Genomic DNA, 16,409 nt, shown 5'->3' with positions numbered 1-16,409 from the left:
CAATTATGGATGGGCTTTTGCCTCAATGTTGATCTTATCCTTGTTAATTAAGGAATTGAATTGGATTCACCATGCCCTTTTGGATAAAAATAATGACTAAGAATCTTTATTGAAACCATGTATATTCTGTTATGTTCTTTGGAATCCCTCCACCCAGGTTAAGTCCTTTGTGAACACAGAGCCCTTTAACACTTGGAAAGTAAGTTTTGGATTTGCCATGTATATTCCTCCTGAAATTCTGAAGCATTTAAGCTTAATTGACACTTTTAGGCCAGAACAAAAAAAGTAGCCTGTATTACATTTCTTCTTCAAATAACTGTCATTGGTGTTGCATTGAAAATCAGGCCTCAAAAGGTAATACAAACTATCAGAAGGAACTGAAATAATTCAAGGTCAGTTGCATATTGTACATAGTGAGAAAATAGTTAATCTGGGAAAATTAGAAAGAGGAAGTTGCATATATTACATTGAAGACATTGTAGTTCTCCATGCGGTCCAGTAATTTATCTAGAGGATAAAGAGCCCGGCTGGCAGCATGCCAGGGAAGAAAATCCTTCTCCTCAGACAGGTATCTGATAATCTCCAGGGGAATATTCTGAGGCAAATAGCCAGCCCTGCATAGGCAAAGAGAAGTTACCATTAATTATATGCAGAAAAGATACATGATGATGTAAAAATGAAGATTTTACTTATGCAAATAGAAGACAGAAAACAAGATTCATCACAATATGGAAAAATACTCAGAGCTATAAAAATAAAATTAGTCACTTTTAAAAACAGTGCTACTTAGGATGCCAATGACCCTTAACATATACAGAGTTAGACAACTCAAATTTTATAAGAATACAAATATATCAGAATGCATGTTATTTCCCTTGTGTTGCTTTCTTAGTGAACCTGGTACAAGAGTAAAGGAGACAGACACAGAACACTCAACTCCTATTAAACCAGATATCCAGAGACACAGAGGCTCCCAAGACCTCATCACTGAAGCAGATCTAAAATGACCCTACCGTGGCACAGGAAAATTTATAGAAGATGGGGTGGAAAGAATGTCAGAGCCACACACTGGGTCATGATACACAGAGACATTGCCTCCTACCCATACCTGATGGCTAACCCCACAATGAACGACCCATATTCCCCAACAAGAAGGGTCCCTGCAGAGGGGGAGGACAGGGAGGAAGTAAACAATGGTATCAACTTGACTGTATACACTGAGCACAAAATTTTTAAAAAATTATTTAAAAAATAGGTAATAACTGTGGACTTTGAAGAAAACCAATCCTAGGTAGTTCCTAGATAGAGTTTCTTCAGCAGTAAGAAGAAATTGAAAGTAATTGATTACTATCCTATAATTTCAGTTTCTTAATGCATTCCCTTTACTTTTTATGAAGGTTCATGTAGTGATATTTAAGACCCTTTTCTAAACTATTTTCTAAACTATGATAATAATATAAAAATGCTTGCTTGCAGGTTTAAAAGTATTCATGTTAGATTATATTATAAACAAGCATTTTTCAATCCCATTTTATTGCTTTCCATAATATTTACACAATCACTAGTATTTAATGAAGTCCAACCTAAAAAAGTCAAAAGATAGACTCTACCCTATTATTATTTAACTTTCAATAAAGATGTAATGTCACTTAAGGGAATAATACAAGATTTTTTTAGAACTTACTAAAATTAAGCTTTAAAAACTTCTTCAAGCTCATATTTCTTGGGACTTAAAGGGAACCATAGAAAAAAAAGATGCTAAAAATATTTGTATTTTTTATTTTCCTATATATTACACATTATATACCAGTAAAATCAAAGCACTATAAATAACAGAATATGAGATGATTTTGAATTTGATGTCCTAACTGCATTATTTGTGTCATGTATTTTGCTGGGAATCTTTTACCTTAATAATTGCTATGGTTTAAACATTGATGCCTCCTCAAATTTCATATGTTGTAAACTGATATTCAAAATGTGATGGTATAAGAAATAGGGCCACTAGGTAATGATTCAATTATGAGAGTGTCACCCTCGTGAATGAAGTTAGTGCCTTTGTCTAAGAGGCTCAAACAACATCCCTTTCCCTTTCCACTCAGTGCCATGAGATAAATCAGTGACTATGTGAATCAGAGTGAAGGCCCTCAGCAGACACTCAATCTCCTGATACCTTGAGCTTTAACTCCCCAGCTTCCAAAACCATGATTAAAGAGAAGATAATGTTTATAAATTACCCAACTTAAGGTTCTTATAGCAACCTAACACACTAAGAAAATTATCTGATCAATATAGCCTTTTAATACAAAGAACAAGGAAATATAAAAGCATCCCAAACTGGGAATGTCCTTTGTCTAAATTTCATATTGTTCTTTTAGAGAAACCTTTTCACTTGGGCTTGATGGAAGGTGGACAGGGTAAAAGCAAAGTCTTTCCTGTCTTCATTTATATACTTGCCAGAATATTTACTCTTTACTCAATTTGATCACCAAAAGTTAACTGACAGTGAATATTAGCTAGCTGCTGTGTTTAGAAAGGCAGCAATAAAAATGTCATCCTGATGACAGTGCTTCAGGTTCCCATGACTAGAAGTGAAACAATGTGTGTGACACTGAGGAGTTTGTTTCAGCCATGACGCAAGACCCAACATCGTTAATACCGGACATGCAAAGAAATGATGGGATAACCCTGACCCTGGCACGATTTCATAATTTCTTATCAAGGGTCTATGATGTGGAGTACATGCACATTTGTGCCATTTTACCACGTAATTCCATTTTATACATCCTTACAGAAGCAGGATTGAAGCATTTATATCAGTAAGTAAATAAGCAGTGCGGCCTTCACCTAGTATTGCATCTTGGTAACGCAGTTAAATTTTATACCCATGGGTTTGTTGCCACAGGGGGGAAACCATAATTAGTAATAAGATTTTTCTACCTTAAAAAACATAACTTTTTACTATTTATTGGTGTTTTATAAAGATGGTTGTACTCATTGAACCCCTTGCCCCACTCCAATTCTGGTAAGGGTCTTCTTCAGTGGGGTTATTGCTATCCATCGTGGGGATCAAGAGGCCTTATATTTTTATGAGACAGAGAAAGAGAAAGACAAAGAGGCAAGCCAAGAATAGGTAGGGGTGCATCAGAGCATCCTGCCACTGCAAACGAACTCCAGACACATGTACTACTTTGTACCTTTGGCTTTATGCAGGTACTGAGCATTTGAACCCAGGCCTTCAGGCTTTGCAAATAAGTACCTTTCACTGCTGTATCATCTCCCTAGCCTGAAACAAAATTTTTATTATGTCAAATCATGTAACATTTTTTTCTTGAATTTTTAATTTTAAATAGTAATTAGTATCAGGATCATTAATATACTGCCTCTTTCAGTATGCCATGACATATAATTTTAGAACTGAAGATTTGTTAACAATCAGTTATTATTTTGAAAAAGAAAGAATATTGATAAATTTTTAAGAAACTTTTAAATCTTTTATTATTTATTTATTTGATAGAGAGAGAAGATGGGCAGGCCAGGCCCTCTTGCCACTATAAACAAACTTCAGACACATATACCAATTGTGTACCTGGCTTTATGTGGATACTTAGGAATCAAACCCAGGCCAACAGTCTTTGTAAGCAAGTGTCTTTAACCACTGAACATAGCCCTTAAAAAGAGCTTTTAATAGACGTTATAATTCATCAAATAAAATAGGAAGTCTGCAAATTTTGCTGTACTTTTACATAGATTAAATATGGTAGTGTTATGTCAAATACAAGTTACTGAATTTCCCTCATCTACATAAATGGGTGGATATTTTAACAAACTTATTTATTAACAATGTGATTCTCTATACAAATGAAAACAGTGTTATAGAAAAAGACATGGAATGGAGAAAGAGCCTGATTTTGATTCTAACTCTCCCAGTAAAATTAACTCAACATTTCCTATCCATTGTCTATAAAAAGCTCAAACTAGGAGGCATTCTTTTTGGCCCTTGCCTTTTCAATTCTAACCTATATATCTACAAGTTAATCGATTAGAAATAATTATAAGTTTGGGAACTTTAAAATGTATGCAATCATATATTTCATTCTCCATATGCTTAATATACATAAAAATAAGAGGTAGGACTTGGATCTAAATTTTATAAGACATCTGGCATACTGTTTTAACAAAAGAAAAAGAAAAGTATGGTTAGTAATTTCAAATAATGCTAAGTCAAAGTATTCATCAAATAGAGAACAGTTCTGTTTTGGGACCATATGGCAGAAACTGCTATCCACTTACTAAAACCCAAGATTTTCTACTCCTCTTAGGATAGACTGCAATTCTCAGTCTTCCTGGTTAGTTAGACATGGTCATGTGCCTGGGAGCTAACCAACAGAATATGAATGTGTGTCCTTGCCAGGGTTAGAGTAATTTTGAATATGCCAAAAATCCACTTTGGTCCCTAAGTATTAAACAGCAAATCCAGTTGTCAAAACCAATCCTGGTATGTGAGCAGGAAGTAACTACCACTTCATTCAGTTTCCACACATGTCTGGGTATATTTTTCAAGCACTTAGCCAAAGCTAATGCTATTTTCAAATAGAATGCAAACAGATAGCACTCAGTTTGCCCTCATTCGACTTTGCTCCTAACATATGTAAGTAATTACCTACTACATATTTTCAATATGCTTGCATCTAAGCATACTAGATCAAAATATGTAGTTATACTTAATTGGCCAAGAGGACTATCAGCTTCATTATGAAATGAAGAATTCTAAGAAATAATGTTGGAGCATAGGATTACCTAGTTTAGATGCTTCATGTAATTGGCTAGTAATGATATCTGTGATTACTACTACTGATAATGCAATAAATACAGGAAGTGTGTGGATTCCAATGAATGGAACACTACATTAGCTTAAAGTAATCAGCCCAGCAGGGAGCACACTTAAGGTCTGATGCTGAAATGCAGTTTCCTTAAATTTGCATCATCACTGGGAAATGTTGCTAGCAATATGGAAGACATGGGAAATTTAAAGAATAATTCACATGTAATTGTGACTTGTTAATATTTTAGGAAGAAGTTGCATCTATCTATCTCCTCTACTCAGTGGTAAGAGTGCACACAAGAAACCAAAGAAGAGACAAAGAAGAAGCCTAACAAATGAGGAACATTAAAGAAACAGATAAAAGCTTGTCCGCATGTGACTACACAGCTGCTCATCCCACTCCCCACACTCCACCCTCTTTCCTTCTTTTCCTCCTCCTTCTCCAATTTACTGAGGTTGCAATGAAATATATCTTTAGGCATATAAGACAGATTTTTTATAAGAAGGAGATTAAAACCAGACAATATTAGCTGATGTTGAAATGCTTTGATCTGAGCTGGCTTTGTTTGCAACTAAGATGCAAACTGCTTCTCACAAACCATTCCAAATCCCTGAATGTTAACTCTTGAAACTACTGTGGTGGGTTAAGTAACTCATTTTTACTGTGAGGTTCTTTTTTAAAGACAGTCAATTCTTAAATGCTTGAAATTGAATGTGGGAAGGGGAGGAGAATATTCTCAGACTCTTCTGATACCCACACTCTAGTCTTCATTAATTGAATATTCATTTAGAGTCAATAAATAGCTTACATATTTCACAATATATGCAAAAAGATACTATTGCTCTCCCTTTGGCACAGAATTGTAAAGCACTTGCTGAAATGCTTAATTTGGAAAGTTTACTATGTTTTATCTATTTTTCTTTAGTATTTATTATCAAAAGATATTTATAAGCTGTTTTAGGAAGATCCTATGGCACCGAGAGAAGCCCCAGTAGTCCTTGAACATAGATTAGAATAAGAGGGAAAAAAAGTCAGGGGACTGTTGTATCTCACTCAATCAGTAGAACATTTAGACAGGATTTGGAAAAAAGGCACACTTCTTGCATCGCTGAGCTATTGTCTCCAAGAGAACAAAAATAGTTAACTGATTTGTAACCTCATAAACAAAGAATGAGATGGTACACAGTAAATAGATCCTATTACCTTCCTTCCCTCCTATTCCTGCTTTTCAATGAAACTAGTCATTGAACTCACGGATACCTATTTTCTGGGGTTCAGTAGGACCTCAAGCAATTTCCATTTATAATAATTACTTTAGAACACACCTAAATTATTATGGAATTTTATGACACAATCTTTTTGCTCACTGGGCTTAGGCATTTAAGAAAATCAAGCATGCATTACCCCTCTTTATTCCCTCATAGCTGAATGCAGAAACTAGCACTAAATAGACATTCAATAAATACTCCTTAAACTTAAATTATGATGACAATGTTGTCTCATTTAAAAACAAAAGCACTTTCTCGGCTCACTGAAACTTAAACACAACCATAATTTCTATGAAATGAAGCACTTCCAAAAGTTAAAATTTAGCAGCACAATGGGGAAATTGTGGCATGGTGATATTAATAGTATTATTATTCATCATATTTGTTACTCACACACATATTGATAATAAGGTCACTACTATATAACTATTAGTTTTAAACAAACAAGTTTATGGCTAAACAAATAGTTTAATAGCCAGAGAGGAAGCAGAGACAATGTATGAATACCTCTGCCATTGTTTTTGACTAGCAGACTACTTCCTAAAAATGAGAGTGCTATACTAGAAATAAATATACAATTTTATAAAAATATAATCACATTTATTACATTTTTTGCAAGGAGATAGACTGAATGAATGAATGAATGAGAATGTCAGGGCCGCCTACCATTGCAAATAAACTCCAGAAATATGCACCATTTTGTGCAGACAGCTTTATGTGGATACTGAGGAATTGAAACCAGCCCATCACATCGTACAAGCTAGTGCCCTTAACCACTGAACAATCTCTGTAGCTCCAAGATACATTTAAATACGTCAGTGGAGGACTCTTTCTCCTTGTCAGTATAACCAAATGGGTGAGCTTAATTATTTTCTATCCCATTCTTCAATAAAAATAATTTGAAGAACATCTAAAAGAACATTTTTTTCAATTTGTCTACATCCTCACTTTCACTACTGCAACTGACCTTCCCACTCACATAGATTTCTTTATTTTCAAACAGAATTTCACAAGAATTCAGCTATCACCTTAATAGAGAGGGTCCTGTAAAAATCAAACAGTGTGAAGAACAAGGTCAATATTTGGCCAATACTTGGAAAAGTTAATAGATGAACCACTTGGTCAAACAGAAAAAGGAACTTAGCTTTATGGGAAAGTAAGTAACTTTTAGAACACTCTTGATTTAATGATTTTGTGATATCATGTATTAGAATGAGTATTCTGTTTTTGATATGATATGAAAATAGCTAACTTTATTTCACCTGATTATTTTCAATAATAGTAATACTAAGCTTCAAGGTCACTATTACTATGTGAGTTTTTAGATAATAGCTCTAGGGTTATAGGAGTTAATCACTGTTCCTAACATGGTTAAGTGGTGGTATAGCGGGAGTTCAATATTAACACTGATAAGAAAGCTAGTGCAGGTTCCAACACATAGGGCTGCCTCTCAAAATACCATTTTCATTTTCTTTTAGATGCTTTTCTTCCTCCTTTCTTTAACAACTAGTTACATTCATCATGTTTGAATTAAAGTGCAAATAAATAACATAATATAGCATAAATGCTATGAAAGGAAAAACAGAAAAGTTACTGTCCTCCACAAGGTCATGGTGGTCCTGTCTAGGGAGGTCACTGGACATACTTGGAAAAAATTAGTCACTAAGAACTTACCTGTGAAGATGCTACCCACTTCTGGTTCCAGCTGTGCTCTCTGCCGCCTTTTCTGGGACATGTGTAAGCTGCAACCCCACAGACATAAATGTCCTGGCTCCTTCATGATGGGGACATCATGATAGGGACTTCATGAAAGACAAACTTTTCAAAACCATGAGTCCAAATAAATCCTTCCTCTATTGGGTTGCTTTCATTTAAGTATTTTGCAACAGTAACAAGAAACATTATAAAGACCATTAGGAAGGAAACAGTGGGCAGAATTATTTTAATTGGGTGGTAAGGGAAGACCTTGCCTTCATGATATGAGAGAAGAAATAAACAAACCTTGTTGGAGGGGGTAATCTGCCTGAGAAAAGAGCAAGGTCAAAGATGCTGAGACAAAAGCATACTTGGGATTATGGAAGAATAACAGAAGGTCTTTGTGGTTGTGGTGGAAATAGGAGTAGGGTCAGAGACAGCAAGGTGTTGAAGAGCCTTTAATAATAAGGCCGTTAGATTGTTTATCTTTCCTGTATGTCTTCCAGAAAATATGTTGGTCATTGATAGTGGTTGAAGTTAGTATTCATGATAAAGAAGAGATTGTATGCCACATTTCACTAGCAATCAGCCACTGAAAAAGAGGAAGTTTTTATCACCTTATTGTCCTCTTATATACATAATAAATAAATATTAATAGACATAAATAATAAAACGTAGATGCCAAATACTTCTTCAATAGTCAAAGGCAAAGGGAAAAGAAAATACTATAACCTAGATAATTTAGACAATTCAGCCCTATGCTGTTTCCCCAAGATCTGCTTTGAATGTCCACCCCTGTCCTTTCCAATTCACTTAGCCCACTCTATCCAATAGGCTTGACAAGAATAGAGGTTCACCTAATGATGAAAATTGGTTCCAAGAGAAAGCTACTTATGGTCACTAGAAGTTGAATAGAAAATTTTCAAAAGAGAAAGAAAAGAAGGTAGGGTATTTCACACTTAATTGATATTGATGAGATTATAGGATTTTGCATAATCAATTTCCCTGTGTTTCTATCCAGGGGATTAATTTCTTCCTAGTAACAAAATTCCACCCTGGAATTAAAACTGACAGAGTTCAGGGGCTGGAGAGATGGCTTAGCAGTTAAGGCGTTTGCCTGCAAAGCCAAAGGACCCAGGTGTTCAACTCCCCAGGACCCATGTAAGCCAGATGCACAAGGGGGCACATGCATCTAGAGTTCGTTTACACTGGCTGGAGGCCCTGACATGCCCATTTTCTCTCTCTCTCTCTCTCTCTCTTTCTCTCTCTAAAATAAATAAATAAATAAATTTTAAATTGACAGAGTTCAGTTTGCTGTACAGGTTAGCTTCATACCTGCCTTCCTAGGAAGCTCTGCTGGGTGTGACAGACATGCAGCGGGTTGGCTCAAGTGGAACAGCTGAAGTCTGGAGCATGTCTAAGGGTACCTTGGCCTTCATATCAGCTTAAACTTTGCTCCTGCCTTTCCTATAGCCTTCTGATATAGCTCTCTAGAAGCTTTGATAACCCTGAGCTCTTCTCCTCCAGCCCAATCAGCTTGTCTTGATCAAGTACAACACACTACTTTCTCACTTGGTTTTCCTCTTCCACCTGTATCAACAGGAGCTTTTCTTCAAAATATTCCTCCTCCCTAAAATCTCTTCACAAAATAGCACATAAGCAGTGCTTTCTTTTTTAAAATTTATTTTTAATTTATTCATTTATTAGGGAGAGAGAGAGAAAGAGAAGAGAGAGAGAGAATGAGCATGCCGGGGTCTCTAGCCACTACAAACAAACTCCAGATGCATATACCACTTTGTGCATTTGGCTTACATGGGACCTTGCGAATCGAACCTGGATCCTTAGGCTTTGTAGGCAAGTTCCTTAACCACTAAGCAATCTCTCCAGCCCTGAGCAGCATTTTCTATGAGCAGTCCTTTGCCCTCCTTTCATCAGCTTTGATTTTGAGATTGTCTTCATTTACTCCAAAAGCTCTGCAGCCACTTCTTTCCCCTCCCTGTTCAACCTGGTAGCTTGCACATGCCAAGCACATACACTACCACTGAGTGATAGCCTAGGCCAATCTTTTCCTGGAAATTAAACTAATACACTGTGTGTTATTTACTTTTCTCATCATTGCTGTGACCAAACACCTGACAGAACAACTTAGGAAGGAAGGATTTACTTTGACTCAGAGGTTGTCAGTCCATCATGCTGAGGAAAGCATGCTTGTAGTATATGTCCATGCTGGTATGAGCAGGCAAGCAGCTACTTGTTACAGAGCAACATCCAAAAATCAAAGACCCTGAGGAGAAGGAGGGTAAGACTATAATGCCCAAAGTCCCACTACCAGCATCCTATCTTGACCAATTATATGGCCCATCCCAAAGCTCCCCGGAAGCACTGCTATTAGCTACAGACCAAGTGTTTAAATATCTGTGGAGTACGTTTCATTTCACAACATAGCTCATGCATAGCACCAAGGTACTATTCTCATTCATGTCCACCTTGAAGGTGACTTGATAGAAGTGCTTCCACCCAAGGTTCCTATTTCTGTCTCTGCAGAGACCTACTATAAACCTACCAATGTACACACAAGTTTGTTGAATCCAGAATTTCATCGTAGAGCAAAAGCAAAGACTTTTTTTTTCTATGTGTGACAGAAAGTTAATGAAGTTTTCTGGTGGGAAATGACATGATCTCATTTAAAAGACTGACTCTGGCTGCTGTAGAAAGCAAACTCAAATGTGCCTCATGGTATTGCAAGATGAAAATGAAGTCACATAGGATTTCTTCACTGTATGCAGTATGCTTGCATACTTAATGAAGTACATGTCATAAAAACAGAAACAATGACTTTTTAAAGAGTATTGGCCATACATTAAACTTATTTTAAAAGTTTCTTGCCGAGCATGGTGGCGCACGCCTTTAATCCCAGCACTCGGGAGGCAGAGGTAGGAGGATCGCCATGAGTTCAAGGCCTCCCTGAGACTACAGAGTTAATTCCAGGTCAGCCTGGACCAGAGTGAGACCCTACCTCAAAAAACCAAAAAATAAAATAAAAAATAAATAAAAGCTTCTTATGAAGGAATCAAAAACAAAATTGCAAAATCTTCTTCATTAAATATTCATTGTTTAATTGTTAAAAATGGCATTCGATAATAGGTGAATGTTCACTGACAATTCCTTTAAGACTAAGTACACTTAAAAAGAATATAACCTTAATATATGAGAGGCTATATTTTCAAATATGAGCTAATTTTCAGAGCTAGTGCCAAATTTAAAAATAGAAAAATAGATTTAATGTAATGCAGAAAAATTATCCATATATAGCTTATGATTTACATGGTAAATAGAATTCTTAAAGCTAGTATTGTATTCTGCTTTTTCAGCAGTCAAGTTTTCTAATGATATAAAGAGCCACATGGGAGTAAAAGGAATAAAGAAATCTAGCAGGGTTTTGCAGAGGTTAGTGTTATTGCCATAAGGATATCAAATCATTAACCTAAAGATCCATAAATCAGTGATACTACTTATCTCCTACATAGCTGCTTTTAGAGAAATGCATGAATAACAGGAAACCAGAAAAGAGAAAATAAATCTCACACAAACCAAATGACTTAATAATAACCAAGCATATCTCCTCTAGTAAAGTTTATGTCAAAAGTTTTGCTTTTTGTATAGATTTTATTATAATGCACATGAAAGTTTATATGCCCATCTTCTATAACTTTCCTGCCATCAATATTTTCCCCGAATGACTTCTGGATCAGTTCTTACACCGTTCTGTTGGAGATTTAAGTCTAATTCACTATGTTGGGGTATTTTGCTTAAATGTCTTTTTCAGATTACCTAGTTAATGAGGTTATGATCACCTCAGAACAAAATTCTTTTCAAGCTAATGCATAGTTTCCAGTTCAAAATATCAGGTAAATGTTGCCATATAAACAATATATAGGGAGTATCTTAGAGTACATGATGCCTGTCTTTGCCAAGAAGCAACTTGGTCCATAAAAAGAAAAAGAGGAGCTTCTGTAAATCAGACAGTCATTGTGAAGACCAGCTCAGACCCATCATTCCCTGTGAGTCAGTCCAGGCACCAACGCTGCATGTATTACGTTTTTAAAATCTCAAAAGAACATCCCTCTCTTCATTTTATAGTTCACAAGTGAGGCTCAACATTTGCCTAATGGTCACAGGGTCACATTTCAAAGCTAATGTCAATATTTGAATCCAGTATTCCTTTACCACACCCATGATATTCTTACCACTACCCCCAAAAGACTGGCAATAGTTTGTATTTTTCTTTCTATAGTTTTGAAATGCAAAACAAACTTGGGGAAATGGTGAGTGTTACGGGTGGTATCAAGTAGAAATCATCCATGAAAGCTTACTAACAGTAACATAGTAGATTATGAAAATGGGGAAATATTTGGACCATGACAGTGACTTTGATAAAGAGGCCTTAGTGAATCCATCACAGATACAGATTGGGTCATTTTTAGCCCTATTTGCCAAAGCCAACACTTCCCAGTGTTCTATATTCCCTGCATCTCTCTAGCATGCAGTTCCCATCTCCTCAAGTCAGGGAACTCCCCCAGCACCTACATAGGCTTGGGTCAGCAACAATATACCTGCCAGGCAGAGCAGGTATCAGAACAGAAATATTCAGAAATGCTATTGACAGAGCACTGGAATATGGATCAAAAAGAAAGGGCAAAGAATTGTGTACATTATCTTTAGCTTATATGAAGTCTTTCAAGTCTCTCAATAAAGCCCTAATTCTAGGGCTAGAGAGATGGTTTAGTGCTTATGGTGCTTGCCTGCAAAGCCAAAGGACCCAGATTTGATTCCCCAGAACCCATGTAAGCAAGATGCACAAGGTAGAAAATGCATTTGGAGTTCATTTTCAGTGTCTGGAGGCCCTTGTATGCCCATTCTCTCTCTCTTTCTCTTTCTCCTTCTTTATTGCTCTCAAATAAACAAATAAAAATAAAATATTAAACAAATAAAGCTCTAATTATAAAAGGGCATTTTTTTGTCTTAGCCCCTCCTCCTTAGTACTGGCTGCTGTCCCTCAATTTAAATTTATCTGTCTTGAAGTACTTAGGAATGAGACAGAAAGGGTATACGGGAAACTTCTTCCTGGACATAAGTGGTATAAAGCTCTAGGCCTGGATAGAGACTCAAAGATAACTATCTCAGCTAAAAAAAAAAAAAAATACTCATAATTTTCAAAACCAAGAAATTTCTAGGTTATTTGTAGAGGTATCAGTTCATATGAGGTCATTATGATTTACTATGCAATTTTCTAAACCTTAAAATTAATGTTCTACACTGAAATAATGATTAATACCTAAGCAGAAAGTTAGTATGTGGATCCATAGGTGGATACATTTAAAAATAGTTATAATGGAAAAAGTAATTAATAAAGCAAAAGGAAATAGGGCCTAGATTAGAAAATCTGTATGACTTAGCCATACTAGGTAGCAGAAATTTACCAAGGTCAAATCAAGCTACTTGTGATATTCAATTTTAAGGCACATAGTGACATTATTTTCATGTACTGATATAATATATAGAATTTGCTCCAAAATATCATAAAAGTTTGAGTAGGCAATATAGATAAAAGTGAAATGACCATGACTTTCAAACATTTACTGATACAGAGCAATGGATGTAGGAATTATGACACTCTTGTAGCCAGTGTTTGCATTCAGTTGGAATTTTCTATAATAGAGAGTTAAGGAGCAAAGTCAGGACTAAGTCTGAAGTCTGTTTGTTCTCTATTGCATACCACACAGCTATCATGTGGTACATGCTTACTGGTATTTGCTGAATAATAAACTGCAATAAAAGAATATTTCTGTCTTAAATTCCTCATTTATAAAATGAGGGAAATGGAGCAAAATTTCCTGAGTTAACTGACAGTGAAATGACAAGATATTTAAAATATTTTATAAACTGTCAAACAAATGTGGGAGGACTTAAGAATGGAGACACAGAACTGGAATTCAGTGAATGTGTGTCCCCTATCTATCTGTATGCCGACCTTGATTTGTTCTTTACATCAAACTACTAGAATCATGTACAGATCCCAGCACATTCATTTCCCCTTAGGGACAAAGCACCAAATGATAGTGTAATTGCCAAGGGAAAATTATTACTCAATTCTAAATTATTTCCATCATAAATCCCAAACCAGTCAAACAAGCTCTGTCACAAAAACGACAGGGATGCTGTACAGTGATGAGAATCCTATACACAAACACCCCATAAATCTGTGAGTATCACAGCCCTCCAAAGTCATCCTGAATCATGTATGTAAATCAGAAGAGGGAAGCCAAGCTGACATCATGTTGGTCAACAATGGAAATAGTGAAAATGAGGTGATTTACTCATCAGTTAGAGAAATAGTCTATCATCTGTCACAGGTACATTGTATATACACCACATGGAAAACAATTTATCTATGACTTTTTTATGTTACATTGATGGAATATTAAAGCTTTGCTTATTTAGTCACAATTAATGGGCAATCCTCATTTTTCCTAAATGCAATAGTTGCTACTGGATATTAAAGTGTGTCAAAGCAACAACTTCAAATCATATGGAGTAATAGAAAAAGGATAGAAGACACACTTTTGTTTATGGCATGCATTTTCTTTCTGTAATCATAATAAAAATATCCTTAACTCATGCAGAAATAAAATAGATAATCTAATTCTTTATGAATACCACAAATTCTCTTTACCAGTGAAAGAGAAAAAAGAGACTTCAATTTTATAATTCACTATGTAGGAAAAGGGTAAGTGTATTAAAAAAGATGACTGTTCTCAGTTATCATGTTCTTTGGGAAAACAGGAATGTTAGTTGTTGGTGTAACTTTGTCCTACTAAGGGTACTACTTGATGGCCAAAAATGGGTTGAGAATTGGAGAGATTGGTCAGTGGTTAAAGTACTCATCTGCAAAATCCGATGACCTGGGTTTGATTCCCCAGTACCTACATAAAGCCAGATTTACAAAGCATATACAAAGCATGCAGCTGGAGTTTATTTGCAGCTACTGAAGGGCCTGGTGTTCATTCTATCTATCTGCTCTCTTCATCTCTCTGTGCTTGCAAATAAATTAATAATAATAATGAAAAAAATAATATTTATCTACAAACCTACAGGAAGATGGAATCAATATACTGTAAGCAACTCACTTGAAAACTTGTATATGTAAGAAGTTTGGAATTAATATGGGGAAAGTTTCAGTTTACTTAAAATAATGTGATATCACTTTCAAATCAGCTAATAGCTGTATGTTTTAATAACTGAAATATTTTGTTCTTTGGAATAACATCTTGTGGACCATTTACAAAATGTCCTGAGACAGAGGCTATGGACAACTTAGTGCTTCTAATTGCTACCTATTTTCAACTTTTTGGTTCTAGCAGCATTTTGCCATGCTACAAAATGCCACAAGCATCATATATACAGAAATGTTTAATTAATCCTGGATGCTAAGCTCAGAAATATTAGACTTTAGATCTTTCTGATTTTTAAATGTTTTTAATGCTGAAATTAAACAGAAGAAAAAATTAAATGAGGAAAAATGAAATTGAGGAAAAATATCCACATGGTGATAGCTAACATAGCAGCTACACTGTGTTCTAACAAGGATGCTCATTATTGTAAAGGAAGTTCTGTAGTTGAGTCCTTTCTTACTGCCTGAAAATTAACTCTTTGTTACCAATTATAAGAAGTAATTTTCTAAAGTTGAAGCATCAATGAAACTACCACACAATAAAAAAGTATGCTACTTAATTCAGAATAAAGAAAGTATATTCATATTATTCTACAATGTGATCACAAAAACATGTGAACTGGTTAAAAGGAATCATACTATGGTAAAGATTGTTACATCTTATTAAAATTATCTCACACAAGTCAACAACACTAATTAAAGTAGAAAATATATAAAATTGAAAAATATAAATTTATTCTCATTAAAAATCCACTATTATAAGATAATAAATAAGTTTAATAAGTCATTATCATTATTGTTTAATGTCTAATACTAATAATCACATATTTTGACAGGAATCAGATATTTAACATTGATTATAAGAACTATAGGATAAAATATGTCCCAAAATGATGTTAAAAATTTATCTGGCTATTCTTAATCAAAAGGAACTTCATCTCGATTAAATTCAACTTTTATTCAAAGACTCTTTTCCTAAGCATTTATCTGTAATCTATATTTTCCAAGTTCTGGCTAAGACAGATGAAGAAAACAGCACACATGCTCTCAATGCCACTTCTTTTGCCCTTTCTGATTTTTCAACTGTTGAATTATCTCTGAATTTTTCTTGTTTGTGTTCTAATTTGAAATGTTAATATCCTTATTTATTTATTAGGGAGCGATAGACAGATAGAGAATAAGTGTGCCTAGGCTCTAGCCACTGCAAATGAATTCCAGATGCATGCACCACCGTGTACATCTGGCTTACATGGGCTTTAGGGAATTGAACCTGGGCCCGCAGGCTGCACAGTCAAGTTCCTTAACCAGTAAGATATCAATATCCCTACATCCCCTACTTATTTCTTTACATTTGTTTCTCTCTGTCAGTGGATTTGAGGATCACTATCA

At 35.2% G+C, this 16,409-nt stretch overlaps 1 protein-coding gene across 1 annotated transcript in view; it reads right to left on the bottom strand.

Annotated features, from left to right (window-relative positions):
• The window catches only part of Trhde (thyrotropin releasing hormone degrading enzyme), a 441,021-nt gene that overhangs the window by 46,478 nt on the left and 378,134 nt on the right, over positions 1 to 16,409 (bottom strand). Inside the window, exon 13 of the mRNA XM_004650112.2 lies at positions 467 to 614. Within this exon, the coding sequence (XP_004650169.1) occupies positions 467 to 614 (148 nt within the window). The remainder of the gene's footprint in view (positions 1 to 466; positions 615 to 16,409) is intronic.

Source organism: Jaculus jaculus, chromosome 6 (assembly GCF_020740685.1).
Source record: "Jaculus jaculus isolate mJacJac1 chromosome 6, mJacJac1.mat.Y.cur, whole genome shotgun sequence".
In the NCBI taxonomy this organism is placed as follows: Eukaryota; Metazoa; Chordata; class Mammalia; order Rodentia; family Dipodidae; genus Jaculus; species Jaculus jaculus.
The sequence above is the reverse complement of the archived record's forward strand: the minus strand, read 5'-3'. Positions and strand labels throughout refer to the sequence as shown.